Source organism: Maniola jurtina, chromosome 21 (assembly GCF_905333055.1).
Source record: "Maniola jurtina chromosome 21, ilManJurt1.1, whole genome shotgun sequence".
NCBI lineage: Eukaryota > Metazoa > Arthropoda > Insecta > Lepidoptera > Nymphalidae > Maniola > Maniola jurtina.
In genome coordinates this window covers 8,010,466-8,037,188 of record NC_060049.1, presented here as the reverse complement: position 1 = coordinate 8,037,188, position 26,723 = coordinate 8,010,466, and the positions used below count along the sequence as shown (strand labels likewise).

General features: G+C 36.7%; 1 protein-coding gene across 3 annotated transcripts in view; it reads left to right on the top strand.

Annotated features, from left to right (window-relative positions):
• Positions 1-26,723, top strand: part of LOC123876415 (synaptotagmin-10-like) — an 80,294-nt gene that overhangs the window by 19,813 nt on the left and 33,758 nt on the right. For 2 of the 3 annotated variants that reach the window (XM_045922664.1, XM_045922666.1), the window contains exon 2: positions 23,063-23,216. In XM_045922664.1, the coding sequence (XP_045778620.1) occupies positions 23,063-23,216 (154 nt within the window). The remainder of the gene's footprint in view (positions 1-23,062; positions 23,217-26,723) is intronic. The other variant, XM_045922665.1, reaches the window with a different exon arrangement.

Below are 26,723 nucleotides of genomic sequence, written 5' to 3'. Positions count from 1 at the left end.
CTAGACCAGACCAGAGATTTAATAATTACAAACTCCAAACCCCTGCTAGGAATCGAACCTTGGACCTCTCACTAATAAGACCACAGCGATTACCACTGTGCCCCGGAGGTCGTCAAAAAACTTTATGTTAATATTACAAAATTACAGAGACCCTTCTGGAAAATATTTGTTACTTATTTAACATTACAAGGTTGCTGTTGAATTAATTTACTTCGGAATAAGCTTTATAAACAACCTTCCCAACAAAAAACAAAGTAGGTACCCTTACCTACACAAAATCCACGACAATAAGACAAAAGGAACCTTCATTTTGTTTTTCTCAGCTGATACGAATTGCGATCCAGAATGTTCTAGCTGCCGGTCCAAGGTCGCCAGGCTGCGCGGGACTCGATCGTGACCCACTTCCGTGTCAAGATCACTGGGAAGTGACGTCACACGCATGCGTACACTCACTACTAGCTCAATGGATTTTATGAACGATGACGTTGCAATGAATGGCCTAGTCCATACATCACTTGATTGATAATCGGTTCTTCTATTTCAAAGTGAACGTAACAGGCGCAGGAGTTTTTTTTTAAATCGCAGCATTTTTTAAAATTTCAAATATTAGCAGTTAGCACACCCGTGGCCTTGCTCTCATGGCAATTTTGAAACTTTCGGCCTTATTCCTGATCTACTTATAAAAGCAACTTCAGCGTAAAATTACGTCTTTTCAAGTCTGGGTTTGAGCTGAGCGTTGATGACTCAGTCAGTCAGGACTTTTCTTTTTATTGTATAAGAATTTCAACTATTTCGAATCCCTGTATTTTGTTATAAGTAACTGATTTGTTTTGGTTAACCCGAGTAAAGGGAGTTAGAGTAGGTATATTAAAAAAAAACGGGCCTCACATTGTGAGAAACCCCCAAGTTTTAATTACAAGGCTTAATTAATTAATTTGTGGTATTTATAGGTCTAGGTATTTATTTAATTAAAAAAAAAACCTAACCTGAGACCAATTCGTCAGTCGATCTTGTATTTAAAACTTTTTATGAGCACGATAAAAAATAATGAAAACCTATTTGAAATACCAAAAATATTACTTAGCCATTACATTTTGTTTTATTGCTTTATCTGGAATTTCATTACATTATCAAATACTTAGTCATTTTTGTGATTGTAGACTTTAATTTAAAAAGTGACTTTCACTTGTCTTTTCTACTGTTCACAATCTTAATTACATCGAGTCTCTCTTACATCGAGGTTTTTAGTGACGTCTGAGGTTGTTTACTAAATTAAGACTGAATATTATTTACTAGTAGCCCGCAACTTCGGCCGTGAACAAAGTTCGCACCAGCTGTTGCATGTAATATGCTTTTTACAATGCGACCGATGCGGCAGAATTTTGATTATGTCCTACTTATATTATATAACTAAAAATTAAAAACCCCTATAAGAAAGCTAGAAAAGAGCTGATAACTTTCAAACGGCTGACCCGATTTTCTTCGCTTATAGCTAAGAACACTCTCGATCAAGGCACCTTTCAAACAAAAAAAAAAACTAAATCAAAATCGGTTCATTAGTTTAGGAGCTACGATGCCACAGACAGATACACATGTCAAACTTATAACACCCCCCTTATTGGGTCGGGAGTTAGAAAGTGTGTCTGTCTGTCTGCTAGCTTATAACAGCCTAAGAGTTTAACGGATTTTGATGAAATATGGAACAGAGTTAGCTTACAAGGACATAGGTTTCTTTTTATCCCGGAAAATCAAAGTTCCCATAGGATTCTTAAAGTTTAACCGATTTATATGAAATTTGGTACAGAGGTAGCTTGGATCCCGGAAACTGACACAGACAACTTTTTATCCCGGAAAATCAAAGAGTTTCTATGGGACTTTTTAAAAGCCTAAATCCGAGCTAAGTCGTGGGCATCACCTAGTTACACATATTCTTAACCACACGTGCACTACGCCCTGTGACGTAGTTTAATAAAAATAACTCGGATCGTTGTATGCATCGCGTTAAAATATTCAACGAATGAACTTTCATTATAACAAAATAATTGGCGTGCCATACTTTTCCCCGATTGCGAATCGAAAGGTCAATTCAGGTCGATTAAAATACAGCAAATACTTTTGCGCTAAAATTCCTTGAATAAATAATTAAGTCCCAATTAATACATTCGTGAATAATTATGATGAAAAAGTTCAGTGTGGACATTTGACTCTTTTTTAACCCCCGACCCAAAAAGAGGGGTGTTATAAGTTTGACGTGTGTATCTGTGTATCTGTCTGTGGCATCGTAGCTCCTAAATTAACGAACCAATTTTATTGAAGTTTTTTTTTGTTTGAAAGGTGGCTTGATCGAGAGTGTTCTTAGCTATAATCCCGGTTCAGCTGTTTGAAAGTTATCAGCTCTTTCTAGTTACTGTAACCTTCACTTGTCGGGGGTGTTATAAATTTTTAATTTACACTTGTGTAATGTCGCAAATTGTTATCACACCAATTTTTACCCCGTCAATGTTTTCACAATGGGTATTCAATATTCATTGAAATTCATGCTGAAATTTTTCTGAATATCAGCCTTTGTTCATATAGAATTATGATATCGGTGACTGAAAATTAAATTGACTTCGAAGAAATTGGTACACGACTTCGATTGAATTTCTTTTTGGTATTTTATTTACTTTTGGTTTGTTATTTCAAGACCTTTTGCCTTTCTTTAACAGTGAGTGCTCTCGTTCAAAATGGGTTTGAAGATCAATTATTTGATTTTCTTCTGTTAAGGGTGTGTTACGAGTTACGACTAATACCTTGCTTGTTAAGTAGATAAAAAAGAAAGAGCTTCTTACAAGGGCCTAGTCCATAATAGTCCCCCAGGACAGTTTTTGTTAGTAGTGGTATCAAACTGATCTAAGAAAAAATTGGCAGAAAACCTGAAATCTTTATTTTTTAATATGGTAGGTATAGGTAATAGGTAAGTGTGTTTTTTAATATTTTAAATATTAACACACCGGTGTTTTAATGTTTTAATAAAAGTATTTATTTTTAGAACTTATTTTCTTACTAGCTGATGCCCGCGACTTCGTTCGCGTGGATTTATGGTTTTTAATAAGCCAGTAGGAAATCTTTGATTTTCCGGGATAAACAGTTAGCCTATGTGTTAATCCAGGGTGTAAATCTATCTCCACTCTAAATATATCAGCCAAAAAAAAAAGTAAAATTTTCAATTGTTTAAAATAAATGAAGGAAAACAACAAAAGGAATTTACAATTTTGAATACTTAGTCCTAAAACTATTACTTTTCACCGTTCACCCGCTTCACCGATTCTAACAAGGCATAGAAATAGCTTGCATCCCAAAAACGGACATAGGCTCTTTTTATCCCAAGAAATTAAAGGATTCCATGGGATTTTTAAAACCTAAATCCACGCGCGAACATCACCTAAGTAGTTACAAATAAAGACGTGATCTCAATCACGTGTTCAAATCCTCGGAAAGTAAAAGAGCCTTTATTTTTTCCTTTTTCCAAACAAGGTCGGTAAAAGGCAATTGTCAAGGCCAGAGAAAGATATCACAAATTCTCTACATACCAATTTCATTATACAATTCTTTTCCGCGTTTCTCGAAACTTCGGAATCTTTTCATGCAAATTTGGCAGTAAAAGAGATAATAATTTCTTGCAGAATGGGAATAATGACTGGTAAATAAATGTCTGGGGTCGAGTTACGATACTTTGTCAAACGTTATTTAATAATGTATTTTGTTTGTCAGTTCTTTTCTTGACACAAATGGTGCGTCTAGACCGTTTAAGATTTTTGGTTTTCACGTAAATGTCAACAGCTAATCACATACATGATACAATGAAATTTTGTAGACACGCTCTTGAAACTAATATCTGTGTCTGTAGTTTCCAGAATTCTGTACCTAAATTATGTACTTATAGTTTTAAAGTTACACGGGCTCAAAGATTTACATACAAAATAAATATTTTAGCCCTTTTTTATGAAATTCTGGCAAATTACTCACTTAAATCCATATTCCATACTAATATTATAAATGCGAAAGTGTGTCTGGCATCCTCTAGTAATTAATATTTGTATCTAGAACAAACTTTAAAATTTCATTAAGTTCGATTGGTTAACATCAAAAATGAGAACTAAATACGTTTTTATGGAAGGAGCTACGTTATGAAAAGGAGATAAATATTATTAGACGATAGATGTAAGTAATAAATTAACTCAAACATCTTGGGAGAACGATCTTTTCTTGAAGAAATGTTAATTTATCTCAAATACTCAGCTTGCGTTTCTTTATGAATTCTTAACGGTGTAGTTTTTCAGATACATTAAGTAATATTCACTTCGTAAGTATTTGCCGTCAGGGGCGAACGAATAGTTTTCTTTCTTGTAAATTATCCAGTAACCTTTTCACTAGGGGTTATATTAATTAATCCATAATTTAACAGTATTATAATTATGTGAAATTGTTCTGTGTGCTACGTTTTCACGGTTCATCCGTTTATCGATTTTGGAGAAATTTAGGTTAGGTTAGGTTAGGATGTAGGTTCTTCTCGGAGAAGAACATAGGTTACTTTTGTCTCGGACAAGTGTAAATTAAAAATTTATAACACCCCGACAAGTGAAGGTTACGGTAACTAGAAAAGAGCTGATAACTTTCAAACGGCTGAACCGATTTTCTTGGATTATAGCTAAGAACAATCTCGATCAAGCCACCTTTCAAACAAAAAAAAAAAGCAAATGAAAATCGGTTCGTTAGTTTAAAAGCTACGATGCCACAGACAGATACACAGATACACACGTCAAACATATATCACCTCTCTTTTTGGGTCGGGGGTTAAAAATCGATGATTTCCCACGGAATTTAAAAGACTTAAGCCCAACAGACTACCGTGGGCATCACCTCTGTTATATATGTGCCAAATAATTATTATTTGGCAAATATATAACAGATATTATTAAAACGGGTAAAACAGGAGCTTTTATGGTTTTCTTGCTGACTCATCTAAGCTTCGCTCAATATCTCAAAATCCCTAGGATTCTCTGTCTGCGTTGTAGACCCTAGATGCAATATGATGTGATTTTGATGAAATATGGCACAGAGTTAGCTTACATCCCGAGGACATGGCTATCTATATTGTATAAGAGGTTGTTTTGGTGAAAAACAAAATTTTTTGATGAAAATAAAATGCTACAAAATATTATGTCTGATATGCGAGCACAAAACCTATGGAGCAGATAACCGAATGCGACAGCTTCACAATAAAATCACGGGACAATAGGGAAAATAATATATTACCCGAGGAAAGGTCGGATTTTAGCGAATATCTCATTTGTTGTCGTCTCGAAGAAAAAAAGGAAGGATCCTATTTTTTTTTTCCTTTTTAGGGTTCCGTACCTCAAAAGGAAAAACGGAACCCTTATAGGATCACTTTATTGTCTGTCTGTGGGTCTGTTCTCTGTATGTCTGTCTGTCAAGAAACCTATAGGGTACTTCCCGTTGTCCTAGAATCATGACATTTGGTAGGTAGGTAGGTCTTACAGCACAAGTACAGGAATAAATCTGAAAACCGCGAATTTGTGGTTACTACATTAAAAAAAATTTCTAAAACAGATTTTTATTTATATTTATGTATTATATTTATGTTTTTGATTTATTGTGCAAAATGTTGGAAAAAATACCCGAGTACGGAACCCTCAGTGCGCGAGTCTGACTCGCACTTGGCCGGTTTTTTTCCTGTTTTGTGTTACAGTACTTCTGAATAACTTGTAAAGGTAGGTTTGGGCGACGATGACACTGGTTCCCCATTTCTATCAGTTCTGTGGTTTGTAGCCTGCATTAACATACTATTTGTATTCCAGTACTAAAAGACTCTAAACGAATCAGCCCGCGAATATAAGTAGCCAACCAGCAAGCAATACCAAGCCAGTCTCGAATTCTATCAACGTTGGTGAGAGGTGAAATCTCATACTAAGCATACTGATAACGACGAAGGACCTTGACTCGTTTGACGTAGCAACAGGTTGTTTTACCGGAGCAGCTATTTTTTCGAGATATTTGCTTGAGTGTTGGCGACGGAGTACTTAGTTTAGATTGAATGTACCTAGTTTCCATAGGGACTTGTAGGCCCATAATTGTTTCTATTAGGTTTTTTTATTCTAATACAAGTTAGCCCTTGGCTGATATGGTAAGTGATGACTGCTGATGTAAACTGGCTTACCTAACGACGCTGTCACCTGAACAGCTAAGTTGGTGGCAATGTACCACGTCATCTCACGGAGTTTGAGTGCTTTGAGGAAGGTGTGTCCTACTTTCATGTCACGGTCAACTGGATGACCGGGCTCCGATGCGCGCGCAATACATTCTGCTTCATTGTCAAGAGAATTTAAGGATATAAAAAAAAGATTCCGACGAATTGAGAACCTCCTCCTTATTTGGAAGTCGGTTAAAAATATTATTCAATACACTTGCTTAAAATTCATTTATAATTGTATTTTTGATGATTGTATGTTAACTACATTTTTAGGATTCCGTACCTCAAGAGGAAAACGGAACCCTTGTGGGACCACTTTATTGTCTGTCTGTCTGTTTATTTATTTAATTTTTATCAACATGCAGGAAAACACAATTGAATATTAGGTAGCACGCATTGCAAAATAAAACAGGTTTGAAAACCATAAACGTACCCATACGAAAATCATACCAAAAACCATATAAATATATCCATGCGCAAAAATCACTTCGATCCGTTGCGCCCGTTGCGACGTGATTCAAGGACAGACCATCAGACCAACAAACCAATAACCCAACAAACAAACACACTTTCGCATTTAAAATCAATCTACTATAATTATATACCAATATAAACAATTATCATTTCATACACTGTATCATAAACAAATAAAAATAATTAAATTAAATTAGTAACTAAATTAAATCTAAAACCTCATCGAGACCACCGCACGAGGCATTGTACCCAAGATGCTGGCAGCATTACCCCTTTGGATGGCCAAAATAATTCTTTGCCCAAGGTAGCTTTCGGGTTCCTGGTTGCCTCGATAACACTTTTCGAAATTACCTCAAAAAGAGCTCGAGCCCCGGGCCCCACGTACCCAAGGTCTCCACGCCAAAGGGCACAAATACGAAGCTCCTAATCGAGCTTTTCGTATTTGCGCCTCTTGACCCGTTTGGCGCCACAGAGAAGGTCGCCTGAACATGGGATGCAGCTAAAGTGTCTGCAAATCTACTATTACAATGTTGAATTTACTAGTTTACAATCACGGTCTAGGTTCTTCGTCAAGTATGTAATGAATGTCGGGCTTAGTGATGCTATCGAGGATTTCAATTAACATAGTTGTATGTGGAACAATCGGAGTGTCTCTAAACGTGTCATGTGTAGGAGTCTAACGTGACAAAGCGTGCAAATCAAAGGGATATGACAGTTTGAATAGAGTGCCGCTTTCTATAGAAGTTGAGAACGTGGAGTGTTAAACACAATTGAATCTATGGCTTTTGCGTGTTAGCAAATAGTTTGATAAAGTTAAAGTAGCTTTGAGTTTAGCAGCTTCGTCTGTGTTGGCGCGCGTGCGGTGCCTTTTTAGAGTGTTTTTTTTTTTTGTTTAAAGTGGCCGGTTTTTGTGTTTCGCTGGTGGTTTTGGTGGTGGAACTGCATGGGAAGCGCTTTAAAGGGGTGCCATGTGTCGGCGAGCGCCGGCACAGATGAAGTCCATGCTTATATAGTTTCCCTAACTTGTAAATAACTACAACCATTGGCTTATCTGTGTAAAGCCAGGCGAGAGAAAAAAAAGTAGCTTTAAAACAATAGGTAATTTACTACATAAAGTGTGTTTTACTCTATTAGGTACTTGAGCGGAAAAGTGCTCTTTGTGGCTTATTCTGTTGTAGTAGTAGTACTTACTTACTTAGAGATTGCCTCTAAATAAAATAAAAGGTCTAAAGAATATATTGCTATCCCTTTCATAATGTTCCCTACGGAAAAAGGCTAAATCGCTTGGCGGCACGGCTTTGCCGGTAGGGTGGTAACTAGCCACGGCCAAAGCCTCCCACCAGAATTTAAAAAAATATTAAAACTTAGGTAGGAAGGTAAACTTGTTTCAGACAATTTTAAATTTCGATTTATCTTTCCAAAAATATCTATTGAATAGATAAGCATAATTTGTATGGCTCAAGATAATTTATCATTTAAATATTCTATTCTTCGTTCTTTAGGAGATTTTCTATTGACAGTGATGAAGGTCACTCCGATCTCACGACCCGTTGAGCTGTGACAATGGACCAATAGGGTCGCTGATCGGTTTTGATAAAATTTTGGTTTCATCTAAGACTAGTTGAGGCCCCCAGCTTCATCGACATGGATTTAGGTTATTGAAAATCCCGTCGGAACTGTTGATTTTCCGTATCGTCTGCTCCAAAACTTTGGTTTTTAAAAATTTCTTGGGAACTCTTTAATTTTCCGGGATATAAAGTAGCCTGTGAAGTGCAATCTTTAACTACTTAGGTATATACCTATGCATGCAAAAAAATCACGTCGACTCGTTGCTCTTTAGAAGTAAAGACAAACCAAGAAACAAACAGTTTCGTATATAGCCGTTTGAAAGTTATCAGCTCTTTTCTAGTTACTGTAACCTTCACTTGTGTTATAAATTTTTAATTTACAATTGTTATATTTAATTCATAAAATATGGAAATTTCTATATTTTTTAGCGATTTATTCGACAGATATTCACCTCTCCTATTTCAGACTACATTTTAGAGTAGTCGCGAAACTAAGTTTATTTCATTTTTATAAAAGTTAACTCAGCCCACACTACTTAAGTAGGTTTATTTTAATGTTATAATCTTGTACTTATCCATTTATAGAACAATCACTGTAAAGAGCTTCGTAATCTAACGTTTCAATTTACTCAAAAACTCCACTTAATCTGCAAAAAGACATTTGCTTTACAGACTTAACGATTCATAAACCGCAGAGTAATAAGCAAATTGTACAAGCTACGAGGTTTTTAGAGATCCGTATAAAAAATAAAATAAAAAATAATCAGCTCAATCCGAGTCAGGCTCGTGGACTGAAGGTTCTACGTAGGTATTGTAAATTATTGCCGCCTTAACAGGGCTCTCTCCGTCACTCGCTTCATACAATCGTAGATCCAATTTCATTTGAATATTAAGCAACCAAAGTCCATGAAATTTTGCAGACATATTCTAGAAACTAATATCTGTGTCTGTGGTGTTTTAGATTTTGTCTAAAAATATGTAGTTTTAAAATTACAGGGGCTCAAAGATTTGTATGTAAATTTTTAAGACCGCGTAACTTTGTAACTTAATATTTTAACAGAAATCTGGAAAACCACTCTTAATGAGCAGGTTATAGTGAGTAAATCAGAACTTTTCTTTAATTATGAGATACAATATTGTGAGACACATGTTTTTATTTTATAAAAACCATTTAGGTATGGGTTTTCTTTCGCGGTACGGAATCCTCAGTACGTTTGGTGCACTTGGCCGGTTTTATTAATACAAGTATGTACTTACTATATTTAAAGAGCATAAATTCCCTTTAGCGTTTCTGCGAAAGGCTCTTAGCAGAAAAGGGGCGATTTCTTGTTGCAATGTTCGTGTCGGTAGAGTTTTTTATTTCTAACCTTGTAATAAACATCTAATAGCCGAGCTACTAAGGGTTATGAAAGTACTTTGTGTTGCTCGGGGCTCTTTTGGTCGGGAGAGAAGTACCTTTTTATTTTTACCCGACTGCGGCAAAGCCAAAGGGATTATGATTTAGCAGTCTATGTATGTATGTGTGTATGTTTGTATCCAGATTCTTTGTGATCCACCGTAGCGTCTAAACTACTGGGACGATTTTGATGGATGAGGTGTCGATTGACATTTTGACATAGGCTACATTTTATAAGAAAAAAATTGTCCTGACAGATATTACATGAAAAAAGTGGGGGTCTCCAAATATATTTTTTTGCTATTGTATCGAGTGGGGTGTTAAATAAAAGAGGAGAAAATTTCGAGTGCATAAATATAAATGTACTACAACATTAAAATATACCAAGCGACAGAAAAACAATTTTACTATAATATTTCGGCGTTTATAAAGACGACCGTAGTCGGGTTTTAGTTTTCTCTTTTTTAGTTTTCTATTTAACCCTTGACTGCAATCTCACTGGTGGTAAATGATGATGCAGTCTAAGATGGAAGCGGGCTAAACGGGATGGAAGAGATATAGCAGTTTTCATTAAACCCATACTCCATTCCGGTTCCGTTTTTCCTTTTGAAGTACGGAACCCTAACAAAACGAGAGTAACACGTGCAAAAAAAAATACTAGTCTGAAGCAATGCTAAGGCTTTTAAAACTTTTACACTGCTTGTCTTTTAAATAGCTAAATTATAAAAAAGGTCGGCTTTATCCAAATTAGTAACACCCACAATGGGAAGTTCTAGATTAGATTAATTATGAAGTCAAACTTTTCGGATAATTTTCTATTTAACTGATATGCGTAGGTATAGTCCAAGCGCGATTTTCCACCAAACCTAATTTAAAATTCTATAATTAAGTATTTGAAAGCAATTTTATTTATTACTAGAGGATACCCGCGACTTCGTCCGCGTGGATTTAGGTTTTTAAAGATCCCGTGGGAACTGTTCGATTTTCCGGGATAAAAAGTTGCCAATGTCAATTACAGGGACGCAAGCTACCTCGGTACCAAATATCATACGAATCGGTTAAAAGCGGATGGGTCTTTAGGAATCCTGTGGGAACTTTTTGATTTTACGGGATAAAAAGTAATCTATGTCCGTCCCCGGGATATAAGCTAACTCTGTACCAAATTCGTCAGAATCGGTTAAACTGTTGTGCCGTGAAAAGGTAGCAGACAGACAGACAGATACACTTTCGCATTTATAATATTAGTAAAGTATGGATGGATTCTATTAACTTAACTATTTATTCATATGATGACACTATCGGCAAACCGGATATAATGCGGGTGAATCCAATGCGTTCACCCGGATGACCGTGACACGAAATTAGGTCACACCTCATGTCACACCGGTATAGAACAGAGGCCATATCTCTGTTCAAACATCAAAACGTGTTCCCATATTTCGGGAACCGCGGAGAATTATTATTAAAGGTGCTTACCAGGTCAAGATCTAGGAGCGACCGGGTTACTCCGCCCCTGAATATCCGGGTCACGTGAGCTGTCAGGGTCAAACGTGAGCCCTTGAAATTTAGTAAGGATTTATAGTGCAGTACTTTATGTTAGGGGAAAAGATGTTCTTAAGTTATTTTATTAGTTGGATTATGGCTCTTTACTTTGCCAACGACTAGTTGGAATAATTTTTAGAATTAGTACATTCTTGACTATAAATAAGAGAAGAAACTAATTGACTGACAATGTACAGTAGTTTAGTAGTATTTATATGCTTATATAATTATAGAAACTGACTGACATGTACAACTTAAACCAATGGGCCTAGAAACGAGGCTTACATGTAGGTTTCCCTTGTAACGTAGACTTCCACTAAGTTAGGATTAATTAATTAGGATTAGGATTTTTAGAAATTCCACCCGAGCGAAAACGGGACGGGTTAGCTAGTCTTGTAATAAACTTTTGTTCTCCGCTTCGCTCACGTGAAATTTGGGTCAACCTGTATCTGGGGAGGACCTTAATATATTGTGATATGTCATGGACTCTGCTTTTAATGTAGAAGTTACTCTAAATAAATTAGAGCAAATAGGGAGCAAGTTAGGGCCGGTGCCCACTGCCGGTACGGCATGGTGATCCTTCAGAATCACATGTAATATGAATTATATGTAAGCACATACTGGCGGCAACAATGCCGTGGTATGCTGCAACGCAACCTTCGGCGCCTTAAAGGCACGCCGAAGCATACCGTCGCGACATCTGCTCTTGCGTAGTTAATCTAATGTCGTTAATCTAAATGTTAAAATGTTAATCTAATCGATGATGAAGGTGGGGCTTCAGGGGTGCAGGCGCAGCCTAAAGCCCCACCTTGGAACACTTCGGCATCCTGAAGGCTGCCGAAGCATTCCTTGGAATGCCAACACGGCATGGTTAAACGTGGCGCAGCTTTGTTTTTGTATCTACGATTATCGTCATAATTTTACTGTACTTACTTAATCTTAACTTACATTTCTTTTCGTCGCATGTCCCTTCCCATACCGTGTCGTCAGTTTTCCCTAAGGCAGCAAAATATATAAGTGCAGAACTAGAACAATCTTTGACCCTCATGTCGAATGAATGAAATCTAGATTGTGTAGACATAAGTAGGGTTTGATCCAAGTTGGAGCTGTATTTGAGTCTGAATAAAGTAGATTAACTTTACAACTACTAGTTCTTTGTCTGTATTATCTGTTACTTACAACTACTTTTAACTATTTTTGACTGCTAACGTTGGTCTAAAATTTTTACCAAAATTTTTCACTAAGAAGTGCGTAGCGTAGGGTGATTTTAGGATGTGGAAAACTTTAAGACTGCGTCGCCAACACGTTTATGTTATAAGCGCGAAACCGATAGATGTAAAAACCAAACTACTTAATGTTACCTAATCGTTTCAATTCGCAAATTATGAAATTGTAATTTTTGATACTACAATTTATTTGAAATTCAAAAAAATACTATAATAATTTTAAGTTTTCACTTCTGTCGGCAAATTTTTTTTAGTCAAAGGTATTTTAGACGAGATAAGAGTTTGGACTGTAACACATCCAATCGGAGTCAGAGCTTGTCAAACATTTTACGTAACTCAGTTAACGGAGCTAAATTACTATCCTTTTCATAATGAAATACAAAGTGTATTTTTGGTACGCCCGAAATTACTCTTTAGTGCCTAATTACATAGGCGTGTCTTTGGTTTTATTAAATTCTTTGCCATCTTTATTACTCCCTGCGCCGGGTGTTGGGTTTGACTAGGTATTTGTTCTGAGGGTTTGACCCAGTTTCGTGTCACGGTCATCCGGGCAGCCGGATTGGATGTGTGCGTTTTATCTCTCCACATCCGGGTTATATTTTTAACCCCCGTCCCAAAAAGAGGGGTGTTATAAATTTGACGTGTGTATCTGTGTATCTGTCTGTGGCATCGTAGCTCCTAAACTGATGAACCGATTTTAATTTAGTTTTTTTTTGTTTGAAAGGTGGCTTGGTCGAGAGTGTTCTTAGCTATAATCCAAGGAAATCGGTTCAGCCGTTTGAAAGTTATCAGCTCTTTTCTAGTTACTGTAACCTTCACTTGTCGAGGGTGTTATAAATTTTTAATTTACACTTGTCTTACATTTGCTCGCTATCTTATTAGTAATAGTGCAGTTCATTATTTACTACCAGGTGAGATCCTAGAGGGTCATAATTTGCTATGCTACTTTGCAATTTGCATTATAGATTCAATATCAACTGAGGATGCACCGGTGTTGGAGTGAAACGTATTTACTTAGTGTGTTTTAGAACGTTTGTGTGGTAATGCTTGCTTAGTTGCTTGCTCTTCCTGCATGTTTATTAGCGGGAGGGCGGGGTGCAAACTGCGTACCGTATGCTGCAAGTTAACAGATCTGTCTGTTTTGGTGGATTACAGCGAATGCGAATTTCGTCAACGCTACTTTATTTGCTTCAATCCAATAAGGGCTTACTTATAGTCAAATACAAAAAATGTGCAACCCAATATAAAAACATGTGAGGCGCAAAATAATACCCTTTGCAATACGGGGTTGACTGTATGTCATCATCACCAACCCATCGCCCGCGCGAGCTCACTAGGTATAGTAATAAGTAGAGAGATGTCACAGAATTGTATTTCTATTTTGCTATAAATCACACTAATATTATAAAGGCGAAAGTTTGTATGTATGTGTGTGTGTGTGTGTGTGTGTGTGTGTGTGTGTGTGTGTGTGTGTTTGTGTGTGTGTGTATGTTTGTTACTCCTTCACGCAAAAACCACTGGACGGATTTGGCTGAAATTCGGAATGGAGATAGATAATATCCTGGATTAGCACATCGGCTACTTTTTATCAAGGAAAATGAAAGAGTTCCCACAGGATTTCTAAAAATCTAAATCCACGCGGACGAAGTCGCGGGCGTCAGCTAGTAAATAATAAAAATTTCAAAATAGCTGCCATGAGAATTAAAATGTTATTTAGTGTACGATGGTTTGGTACGGAACCCTTTGTCTGCGAGTCTAACTCTTTTATTAACTACTAATATTAACTCGCTCTGTTGTCTCTATGTTACTTTGTTAGTTTGTTCATCTGTTCGGTAAAAAGGGCCTTTTAATTTTAATAGAGTGGAAATGGATGACAATGCAATGTTAACTGGCTTTCTTGTCTCTGTGTTTGTTAGATTGTTTTTTTGCCTGTTCTGTTTTACAAAAGCTAGATGATGATAGTGGCTTATATACACACAGCCTGAGAAACAAGTGTAAATTAAAAAATTATAACACCCCCGACAAGTGAAGGTAACTAGAAAAGACCGAAAATACCTGATAACTTTCAAACGGCTGAACTGATTTTCTTGGACTATTCCGCGCCTACTATCTAAAGTATCTGAGTTTTCCAAAACATCATTTTCAAATAAATAATTATGTATTTAGGCAACGTCCATCTTGACAGCTTGACATTTGTCAATTGACATAATATTATGAACCTAACGGTTATCTAACCTTCTTCTTCTTTCTACAAGAAAACTAGAAAAGAGCTGATAACTCTTAAATGGCTGAACCAATTTTTTTGGATTATAGCTAAGAACACTCTCGATCAAGCCACCTTTCAAACAAAAAAAAGTAAATTAAAATCGGTTCATTCGTTTAGGCGCTACGATGCCACAGACAGATACACAGATACACAGACACACAGATACACACGTCAAACTTATAACACCCCTCTTTTTTGGTCGGGGGTTAAAAATTATAAGCTATGATTGTATTCATAAATATTTACCAGTAGGTAACTATTAACTTGATTTATTATGATCCTACTCCAAGCTATATATACTGCGTTAGCTAGCCACGCCTTTGCAAAAAGCTTTTTAATTAACAGAGTATCATGTTAGGGTAGGTTAGTTCATATAGAATACATTATGCTATACTAATAAAATTCTAATGTATTATTCAAATCTGACGGCACGCATAAATAATCGTCTATTTACGTAACCTTTTATACGACGTCATGTCAAGAAGTGTCTTAAATTCAAAGTATCTCATAATTTTTATTTTTACCCGACTACAGCTAAGTCAAAAATAAGGGTTATGATTTTAGCAGTCCATGTGTGAATGTATATAGGTTTCTGTTAGTGTAGCGCACACACAGTAGCGCCTAAAATACTGAGCCGATTTTGATGAATGAGGTGTCAATCGATTCGTTATTATGGTCCGGGTGACATAAGCTAGATTTCATACGAAAAAAATTGACCTGACGGCTGTTACCATCCAAAACAGAAATTACAAAAATTAAATTACAAAAATTTTTTTTGCTATTGTATCGAGTGGGATATCAAACGGAAGAGGAAAAAATTCTTAGTACATATAAATGTAGTGCAATGTTAAAATACACCGAGCGACAGAAAAACAATTTTACTATATCTATCGCTATCTATCGGCAGTTCGCGGGTAGTAGTATTTAACTTTATTTTGAAATAGGACAACTAGTGTCTTTTATTCTAAGTAACGTTCGCAATGGAGATTCTACTGAGAAGAGCCAGCAAGAAAGTTAAGTAAAAGTTATTTTTGATCTATACTAATCTATCGGAATCAGACCCGATGTCCTGAATAGGCTAGGTATGTATGTCTCAAGGCATATAATTTGTAGGTAAATAGTTTTCAGTGTAAACAGTAAACCCATAATGATAATAATTTGCAATTTCCGATACATCGTCGCGTCATTTAAATGTTATTATAATAGGAATACAATTACCTACCAGTTTAATTAACATATTAAATTTCAGATTATAGTCATAAAACGGCTCTTTCGATGTTTCATTAACATTTTATTTACTGACACAAGGTGATAATATTATGAAAATATGAAATAATAATTATGATTTCGGGCGTAATGGAGATTTGAGTCCAATATGAATTCTCTTTATATAAAAGCTTGTTTATATTGTGACTGCTAGTGACTTGAAATTCGAATATTTTATTCACGCACTAATTTACCGTTACCGTAAACACAGTATTCAAATTCAAAATATTTTTATTCAATTAAACTTTTACAAGTGCTTTTGAATCGTCAAAATAATCTACCACTGGTTCGGAATGCCGTTCCTACCGAGAAGAACCAGCAAGAAACTCGGCGGTTGCTCTTTAATTCAATCTTTCAATTCGGTTGCGCTAAAAATTCATCATTTCAATCTAACGCCAGCCCATTACTGAAGTTGGACTTAAAGCTCTTAGGTTCAAGCCATAGTCCATCACGCTGGCCAAGTGCAGATTGGGAGACATTACACACATTTGAGAATATTATGGAAAACTCTAAGGCATGTAGGTTTCCTCACGGTGTTTCCTTCGCCGTTAAAGCAAGTGATTAACAAGTAACAAGTGTAAATTTTTATAACACCCCCGACAAGTGCAGGTTACAGTAATTAGAAAAGAGCTGATAACTTTCAAACGGCTGAACCGATTTTCCTGGATTATAGCTAAGAACACTCTCGATTAAGCCACCTTTCAAACAGAAAAAACTTAATTAAAATCGGTTCATTAGTTTAGGAGCTACGATGCCACAGACAGATACACAGATACACACGTCAAACTTATAACACCCCTCTTGGGTCGGGGGTTAGTAAAATTAAATAAGCACATAACACCACCAAGTTAGAGGTGGTGCCCGGGATCGAACCTCCGACCCTCCGAATAGGAGAAGTATGTATGTAAGTAGTAATTAATTATGATTTCGGGCGTTATGAAAATTTAAGGCGAATATGAATTCTCTTTATAAAGTTCGGTTTACATTACGACTGCTAGTGACTTAAAATTGGAATATTTTATTCACACACTAATTTACCGTTCACAGGGCACAGTAGGTACCTACTTTGGGCGTATGAAAATAATATTATTATGATTCTGGGTATAATGAAAATATGAATTCAATCTAAATTCTCTTTATGTAAAGCGTTCTTCACTTTGGGACAGTTACTGATTTGAAAGTCGAACTAAGTCAGGTTCTGTTATAGTGTAATTAATTACAAGTCAATTCGGATTCGGTATATAGTTTTCTGACGCGAACCTGTTAGGCTGTGTTTGCTTGACAGGTTACAGTCTTGCTCTACTTACTTGTCCTTTCATTATAATTTCCGGAAGTCGGCATGAAACTGATGATTGACAGAAACCGGTAATAGCTATGACATTTTTCTTTCGTTAAAATTTAGGCCGTTGTTTAGCTAAGTTTACTCTATCTCTGAGATACTTTGGAGAATGTTCTCAGAAATTTCACAAACTTTTCCTTCTTCACCGTTCTACCAAGTTTTATGATGCTTAAATTGAAGATAAATAAAATCAATATTGTCTGATCCATGTCCTTGGATGAATTATAATACGTCTATGTCCATATACGTGTCTGATTTTTGACATTTTGTCCATACATTATGTCAAAACACTCAAAAAAACTATTATTTAGCGTTTGAAACGCTTCCATAGAGGTGAACGCTCCTAACTTGTAAGTATTCAGCTGAAAGAGAGTTTAATCAGTATTGGGATCTACAATTTTAATATTCTTCTTGCGAGCTAACCATAAAACAAAAATGGAAATGCCGAAAAATATTAAACAGCCGGTGCTCGCAAAAGAGTACCTCGAGGGCCATAAACTGTTCTCTTTAGGCGGAAAAGTTTGCACGCTTTATAGCTCTATCAGAAACCGGGTCATAGTACGCGCGGTGTCAACAAACTCTCCTACCTAAATGTTTTCGTAACACTCGCACTCCCTTTTCCGACGGCTTAAGTTTAAAGCTCTCAAGTGGAAAAACCGGCCAAGTGCGAGTCAGACTCGCGCACTGAGGGTTCCGTACTCGGGTATTTTTCCAGCATTTTGCACGATAAATTAAAAACTATTATGCATAAACATAAAAAAAAATCTGTTTTAGAATATACAGGCAAAGCTCTTTCATATGATACCCCACTAGATCTTACTTTGAAAATTGAAACACATTTTAATATTTTTTCTGTGATGTAACCACAAATTCACGTTTTTCGGATTTATTCCTGTACTTGTGCTGTAAGACCTCCCTATCTGCCAAATTTCATGATGGAACTTTGAATTTCCGGGATAAAAAGTAGGTGTTAATCCAGGGTATAGTCTATCTCCATTCCCAGCTAAATGCGTTCAGTAGTTTTTGCATGAAAGAGTAACAAACACACACACATATACACTTATACATACACACAAACTTTATCATATTAGTGTGATGCATACGTATTTTTCAAGGGCTTTGGGGTTTCCATTTGAACTTCAGCTTTGGTTTCAACAAAATATATAGGTAACTATACCTTCTACCATAACCTATGTCAAAATAAATCATTCTTATAAATATTAAATATTTAGCACTTGCTTTAAAACGGTGTACGTACTTAATATCTACTAGAAAATGGTTCCAAAACTTAGCCAAATCTATGAATTTATAGTCCCTGTCAAAATAACAAAGAGCTTTGCAAGTACCATGTCACACTCTTGTATATAAAGCCGGTGTAATCGCTTTTGAATCTATCTCCCGTCACTTATACCAGCAACATGAATCCCAAGACAAATATTACTTTACTCTTGCTAAATATCAAACCCAACAGTTGTTAGTGGAAAACTGTCCAAGTTTTGGTTGAACGCTCCTTCAACGACCTTTGTTAGGGCTTTGTCACATGCCATTTAAATACCACCCCTTTCTTAACCGCATGGAATTCCAATTTGAAATTTAAAAACCTTAATTCACACGGATGCAGTTGCGCAAATAAGCTAGTTGTATATAAACTACAAGTGTAAATTAAGAATTTATAACACCGCCGACAAGTGAAGGTTACAGTAACTAGAAAAGAGTTGGTAACTTTCAAACGGCTGAATCGATTTTCTTGGATTATAGCTAAGAACACTCTCGATCAAGCCACCTTTCAAACAAAAAAAAACTAAATTAAAATCGGTTCATTAGTTTAAGAGCTACGATGCCACAGACAGATACACAGATACACACGTCAAACTTATAACACCCCTCTTTTTGGGTCGGGGGTTAAAAACGATGCGTTTATTAAACGTTAGATGTGTAACAGCCTCAAAACTACAACTTTTAGTTGAATGCTCTTTCTCGGTCCCCGTAATTTACCGTCCCAGACGTTTTCGGTTATAAATGAGAATAATTTCGCTGGATAATGTAAACGGGACGTTTATTGTCCTTCGATTTTTATTTCCTTCAGTAATTTATGTAGCGGTTTGGAAAGTTGTATGAATTATAGGTGTTTTTGTAGCGAAAATGTTCTTTTGAGGTAGACCGTTTAGAATTTAGAAATATTATGACGGGTAAGGGTCTTCTGGTCTTTATCTGGGGCAACTTATTTTCGCCGATTTCAGGTCAGGGATGTTTAAATGTTTTGACCGGAATTTGCAAAATTCGTTGTTACTACACAGACGATAAAATATTAGCAAAGCTTCATTTAAAAATCGATTAGGTATTGTTTTTATCCTTTTTTTTTTTAAGTAATTTTTTTTAGCGGTGTTTTATGTGGTACAGTGGTGATACCCCAGTGGTTAAGACCTCAAAATCTTTCGTATTGGCGAAGAAAGGAGATAGGGGGTTCGATTCCATGTAACATAAGCACAATTAAATATCACGACTCAGGCTAAGTAGCAGCCAACTTATGTACATACCTATTAACGTGAATAAATAGATCTTCTTTGTCTTACATGGTTTACCTTTAATGCTTGAAAAATGTACACGAATAGCTTAATTGAAATGAATGTACCTTACCTAACATTCATCTTACTTTAGCTGTTCGAAAAACATATTTTTTTAACATAAATAATGGATACATATTCATATTATCATGAATACATACTCAGAGTCGATACTCACATTCGACGTTCTGGAATTCTAAGGTCAAAGTTCTCAAATCTGTGTAACTGTCTGTGGCATCGTAGCTCCTAAACTAATGAACCGATTTTAATTTAGTTTTTTTTGTTTGAAAGGTGGCTTGATAGAGAGTGTTCTTAGCTATAATCCAAGAAGATCGGTTCAGCCGTTTGAAAGTTATCAGCTCTTTTCTAGTCAATGTAACCTTCACTTGTCAGGGGTGTTATACATTTTTAATTTCAGTTGTTAATTTTAAATTCACATCTAGTGCGTAACCCCTCATTCAAATAGTACTACGACTACGGATTGAGAATATTGAACATTTTATTCCTTATAGTTTGTTCGTGTAAAATAGTAGGTTTCGTTTTACATGGCTGCCTATACAAACTTAAGTAGGTAGTCATTACTTAGGTACGCATGTGAAATTCCAAAAGCGGCGTGTTGAAATATGGTGCTACTTAGGGCACTTACCCACTTATTTATAAACTTTCTCGGCTTAACGCGGCTTAACGACAGGTAATTGATGAACGATTGTTAGCTAAAGTCAGCTTTAACGGAAGAGAATTATTTATAAGGAAAGATTAATTGGCTGCCGAAGGGCAAGTCGATATTCAATAATTGCTTCATCTATTCTATACATATAATAAAATTGTAGAAAAGTGGTGTCTGTACAATGGAAACATATAAAAAAAAAGTAGCAGGGGTTGTTATTATATCGATGCCGAACCCGAAATTGTAATTAATTTTTTTTTGTCTGTTTGTCTGTGTGTTTGTGCACGCTAATATCAGAAACGGCTAATTCGATTTAGATACGGTTTTCACTAATATATTGTAGTAAGCTTCACTTAGCATTTAGTGTTTATTTCATGTCAATCGGTTCATAAATAAAAAAGTTATGTCAATTTAAAGAATCACGGCGCCTCGCGCCTGAGCGTCCGTGGCTATATAAAGCGCGAAAAGTTACTATTCCACGCGAACGAAGTCGCGGGCACAGCTAGTCTTGAATATAAAAAGCGGTGATAGACTAATGGTCCAGGCATTGGACTCTATTTTAAGGCATACGGAGTTCGATCCCGGCATGCACTTCGTGTGTTTGCTATTAAATATCACTTGCTTTATCGATGAAGGAAAACATCACGAGAAAACTTGTGTGCCTAAGGTTGAGATCTATAAAGCGCACGTACACTTTGCTTAGACTTAAGATACTGAAGCTGAGATTTATACAGGGGACTTTGGCTTTGCTCAGACTAAAGTCACTGTTAAAACGAGACAGTGTTATACCGCTGGCATAAATCTGTCTTATTTTAACCTTAAGCAAAGTCAAAGTGCGCTCTATAGATTTCAACCTGAGAGGACAAAGACTAAAATTTGACAATTTATATAAGTGGCATGAATCTGTCTCGTTTAAACTGAAACTTAAGTCTGAACAAAGTCTAAGTATACGCTTTATAAATCTAAGCTTGAGAGTTTTCCATAATGTTTTCAAAGGAGTGTGAAGTTTGACAATCCACACTTAGTCACAACCCTTCCAGAGATTAGAAATCATGATCACAATCCCAAAAAACGAACCTGTTTCATGACAATCTGAAAAGAATAAGGTTTTAAAAAAAGCTATGTTAAGTACAAAGTCTCCGATAACCATGTCGGAAGGTTGCCAGCGAAACATACATTTAAAAAAAACCATTCCAGACAGAAGAGCGTTTGAGCATAATAGTACAACTTTTTAGACATTTCTTTTCATGCGATCACCTGACTATCTAAATACTGAGTACACCTTAAATGCAATGACTTCACTACTATATCATTTATTCATCACTCAAGATAATGTTTGTGTGAAATTGTTTGATGCAGAACCCATAGTAGGTACGTATAATGGATGGTTAATCTTACATCTAAAGTAATTCAATGTACCTAATTAATGTAGAGTCCTAACCGCAGTATACGATACACGTGCCACTTTAAAGAAATTGGTTTATAAGTTAATCTTCAGGAAGATCCGAAGGAAAAATAGGGTAGAGTGTTTAGAACCACGTTAGTCCAGTTACATAACTAATCAAATTTAATTTCCACAAACAACTCACGTTCACAGGTCAAAAACCGTGACATTACAATGTCACTAAAACCAGGCTGATAAAATTGTAAGAAATGAAGTCAATTAAGAATCTACCGTTTAATTATAATATCACTAGTGAGATTGTAATATCACGGCTTTGACAATATACCTGCGACATATTATATGTATACTGATTCTATTTGCAAATCATAGTCTGCAGAAAGAAAGACCTCCTCAATATCTACTGTATCCAAGTATAATGACTGTTTCAATATAAGGTCGTGACTTCCATCCATCCTTATTTTTGTAGCCAAAAATATTTGTAGTCATATTTTATTACAATATCATGAAAGATTTCTACGGAGCGTGCTACCTTGATTGGCAGGTGATTCAATTAAGTAGACGCAAAATATAATATTAAACATATAACCTGACATTATAATTTCGAATAACATTTGCTTAGCATTTTATAGTGAAATAGCTGATGCCCGCGACTTCGTCCACGTGGATAACAGTTTTTAAAATTCTCGTGGGAACTTTTTGTATTTCCGGTTTAAAAAGCCTATGTCACTCTCCAGGTTTTTAATTATATCTATTATCTGATATATTTAATTATATGTATTATCCATGTCAAAAATCAGGTTTATCCGTAGCTCCGTTGCGATGTGATTGAAGGACAAGCCAACAAACCAACAAACAAACACACTTTCGCATTTATAGTAGTGGATTCTTTTATTAAAGTTTTTAAAAATCCCCTGGGAACTCTTTTTTCTGGAACAAAAGGTACTGCTCTGGGATGTAAGTAACAAATTTCGTCAAAATCGGTTAATCACTCCTTTTAGTTCCTACTAAACTTCCTTACTACTTCCCATGTCCATGTACGATAATTTAAACTTTAAAGTATAAGATTAAGTGTTTAACATCTTTAATTTGTTTGCAGCAGTGTGGCCTCCAGCAGGGCTGGAAGCCACGACCAGTGTTCAAGGCAGTTCAGTGGACTACGCAGCAGCGTTGATGCTGGCAGCAATGGCTGCCGTGCTGCTGGCTGCTGTGGGCTACCAGTGTGCTGCTACATGGCGTTGGATAATGGGCAGGTTGGTACATTCAGTGTACAGCGAGTGTTTAATGCAGTGAGTGGACTACGTAGCAGCGTTTATGTTGGCAGCAATGGCTTTGTTTGCTGTGGGCTACTAGTGTGCTGCCATATTACGTTGGATAATCGGTAGGTTGGTACATTCAGTATGTAGAGAATTTTCAAGGCAGTTGGGTGAACTACGCAGCAACGTTGATGTTGGCAGTAATGGCTGCTGTGCTACTACGTGCCGTTGGATAAGGAGTAGATTGGTACATTGGGTATACAGCAAGTGTTTAAGGCAGTTCAGTGGACTACGCAGCAACGTTGATGCTGGCAGCAAGGGTTGCCGTGCTGCTGGCTGCTGTGGGCTACCAGTGTGCTGCCAGATGGCGTTGGATAGTGGGTAGGTTGGTGCATGCCAGTGCCACGGGGTATGATCGCGGCAGAGAGCTAACTTTGTCATCAGTTAAATAGACGTTGTCTGTCTAGTTGAGATGATAAAAACTTCTCATACCGCAAGATAATGTAAAAGTCTGCACCCTTATTTTGTCAACATTTTACGGACACGCAGGAAGCTATTCGCTTTCCCGTCTCTCGTTTGGACTGTTATGTTCTGAAATGGCCTTTGGGGTTACTTTGTCAGTGGGCAAGATGCCTCCAACCATCCTCCATAGGTATCTCCATCTTAGATCATATCGTCACAGGTTTTATATTAACAACGTCACAATTTCTAATACGGTATAACCCTGTCAAAATTTCATCCAATCCTTCAGCAAAATGCCAACGTTCTAACGGCAAGAGAAGGTTGGCCTTGTCTTATAACTAGCAATCTAGACACTTAAGCCCCAAAATCAAATCTGCCTAATCCTGTTATTGTAGACAAGGACGTTAACAGGGTCCTACGGATTTAAACCTAACTATTAAAGGAAGTGACCTTCAAATATTAGGCTCAAAGGGCGAGGAAATACGTATGAAGACAGCTTCGATAAAACTGATCGCACACTGCCCGGAAGAGATGGAAAAGCCGCAAAAGCTGCTTGCATTTTATCTCCAATTATAAATTAGTTTGTCCTCAGAGCGTTTAATCAAAATGACCTACCTTCCTGGCATAGTAATGAGGGCTATGGTCTATAAATGAGAGTCCTAGGTTTCGATTCCCGAGGCTGACATGGCCAACAAAGAGAGTAGTTTTAGCCGGTAATCTAGCAGGGTGTCTGTGAGGAAAAGATTTTTATCATAATATCATGTAGTAAGTAAAAATAGAGCTTTTAATATTTATGGCACTAACTTCTTGGTAACACATTAATAAAATATGGCGGCCTCAAAACAGCTGATCTATTTGGTGGTAATTTTCAGTAGAAGTGATACTTAAACAATACTTCCTTTTTTCAAAAGGAAGTAATTCTTTTTTTAAAAGGAAGTAATGTTTAAGCTAGAAGTTTTATTTCATAAGTTTTTATTTAAAAGCTCGTGCTTCACAACTTCTGGTCGCTTTTACGGCTCTCTTAAGCCTTGAGCCTATGACTGAGAGACTTTGCGCCTTTTGCAGCAGTACATTGTTAACTTAAACCGTAAAGCGAGTCGTATTAAGACAGCTTCGATAAAAGCCTACGAGGGTTTAAGCCGGATTATATTCAGTGGGGAACAATAAGGCTTTATTGGCAAACTACGACGAAAATTAAATAGCATTTGCGTGGTTACCTATTTACATTTAAGGCTCTATCTTTGAATTTATTACGGTTCAAGGTTGCTTGGTGGCTACACAGAATGTAAATGAGATAATAGAAATAGCATCTACCGTTCTTTATTACCGGGACAGCGTGTCTAGGATTTTTAGCTACTCACCATACTGAAATAACACTTATTATAAAAGCATATAATATTAGGTATTATTATTTTTAGTTAAGTTTTAATTTATATTTCATGGCTCACTACTGAACGCGGTTCTCCTCTCAGAAGAAGAAGAGTTGAAAATTGTCCATATTATAATGTTCCCATTTGCCAAAGGTGTGTGAAGTCTGCCGAACCGTACTTGGCCAGCGTGGTTGACTAATGGCCAAACCCTTCATATGTACCTACCAGTGTAATTTATTAATATATTTATAACACCCCCGACATGTGAAGGTTACAGTAACTAGAAAAGAGCTGATAACTTTCAAACGGCTGAACCGATTTTCTTGGATTATAGCTAAGAACACTCTTGATCAAGCCACCTTTAAAAGAAAAAAAACCTAAATTAAAATCGTTTCATTAGTTTAGGAGCTACGATACCACAGACAGATACACAGACATAGATACACACGTCAAACTTATTACACCCCCCTTTTTGGGTCTGGGGTTAAAAAGAGAGTCGAGGGCATCTGCGTTTTTGGCATTTCGCTGTTACTAGGATTAGTGAGCGAATGTAGTCTGTTTCGATGTAGATAACCCGCTTTGCATGTTAAGCCGAACTTGAGCGGTTTTTGCTCCGGAATTATTTGGTACACGGAAATGTCGCGAGTGCAACTCCAATATTTATGGACGTTTTTGCCTTATCCCCGTCGCTACAATTTTGTCAGTTGATAATACCAATTCTTTTTCTCGATATAGGGACGTATATTATGGTTTTGGCAAATACCTATAGTGCGCGACAGGTTGAGATGGCAACCGGGGTGGGGTCGCCCCCCACACCCGCACAGCCCCCGTGCTAACCCGTTGCGGGTGAGTGCGGGTGACGTCCCTCTCCTCCGCTTCATACCCCGATTGCCATATCACCTGTCGCGTACTATACAAGAGGCTCGAATTTCAATTTAGTAACAACCGATCAAACCGAACCGAAATGATTTTAGAGTTCCATGACCGAAGGGTGCCAACTAAGCCTCCGCTGTTCGTCCGTCCGTCCGTCTGTCAGCGGACTGTATCTCGTGAACCCTAACACTTGGAGAATTAAAATTTTCACTGAATGTGTATTTCTACGCTACAACAACAAACAAAAAAAAAAAAAAAAATAGCCGCCATGAAATTAAAAAAAAGAAGTGTTATATTTCTTATACAATGGTAACCTTCGTGTCCGACTCGCACTTGACCGTTTTTAGTTTGACCAAATTTTACTCAACGCAGCTAATCGTGGATACGGTTTTGTAGTATCGCCAGCTTGAATTGCTACTGAGGATTTCTAGACAGAAAAACCCAAGAACTTTTATTGGCCCAACCAGTTGCCAAACAAATTAGCCACTAGACCAATACTAGGTAAGTTACAAGTTGTAGGTACTGCATGTACAGGTATACTGTGTAAAGCTAGAGCGTACAAGGGTATACCTCAGAGGTTTACCGGCAAAAGGAAATTGTTACACAACTGTACATGTTCCGTTTCTAGAACTTATCTAAAAGTTACGTTTTACATACACAGTAATTTATCTGTACAAATAAATCTCCTGGGATATTATACCTTGTAAGGGTTTTAGATTCTTCCTTTGACCCTTTTTTTCCTTATCCAAGCAGTATCATTACTACAGACTGTCTGACCACGCATTGCCTAAATCGGTGG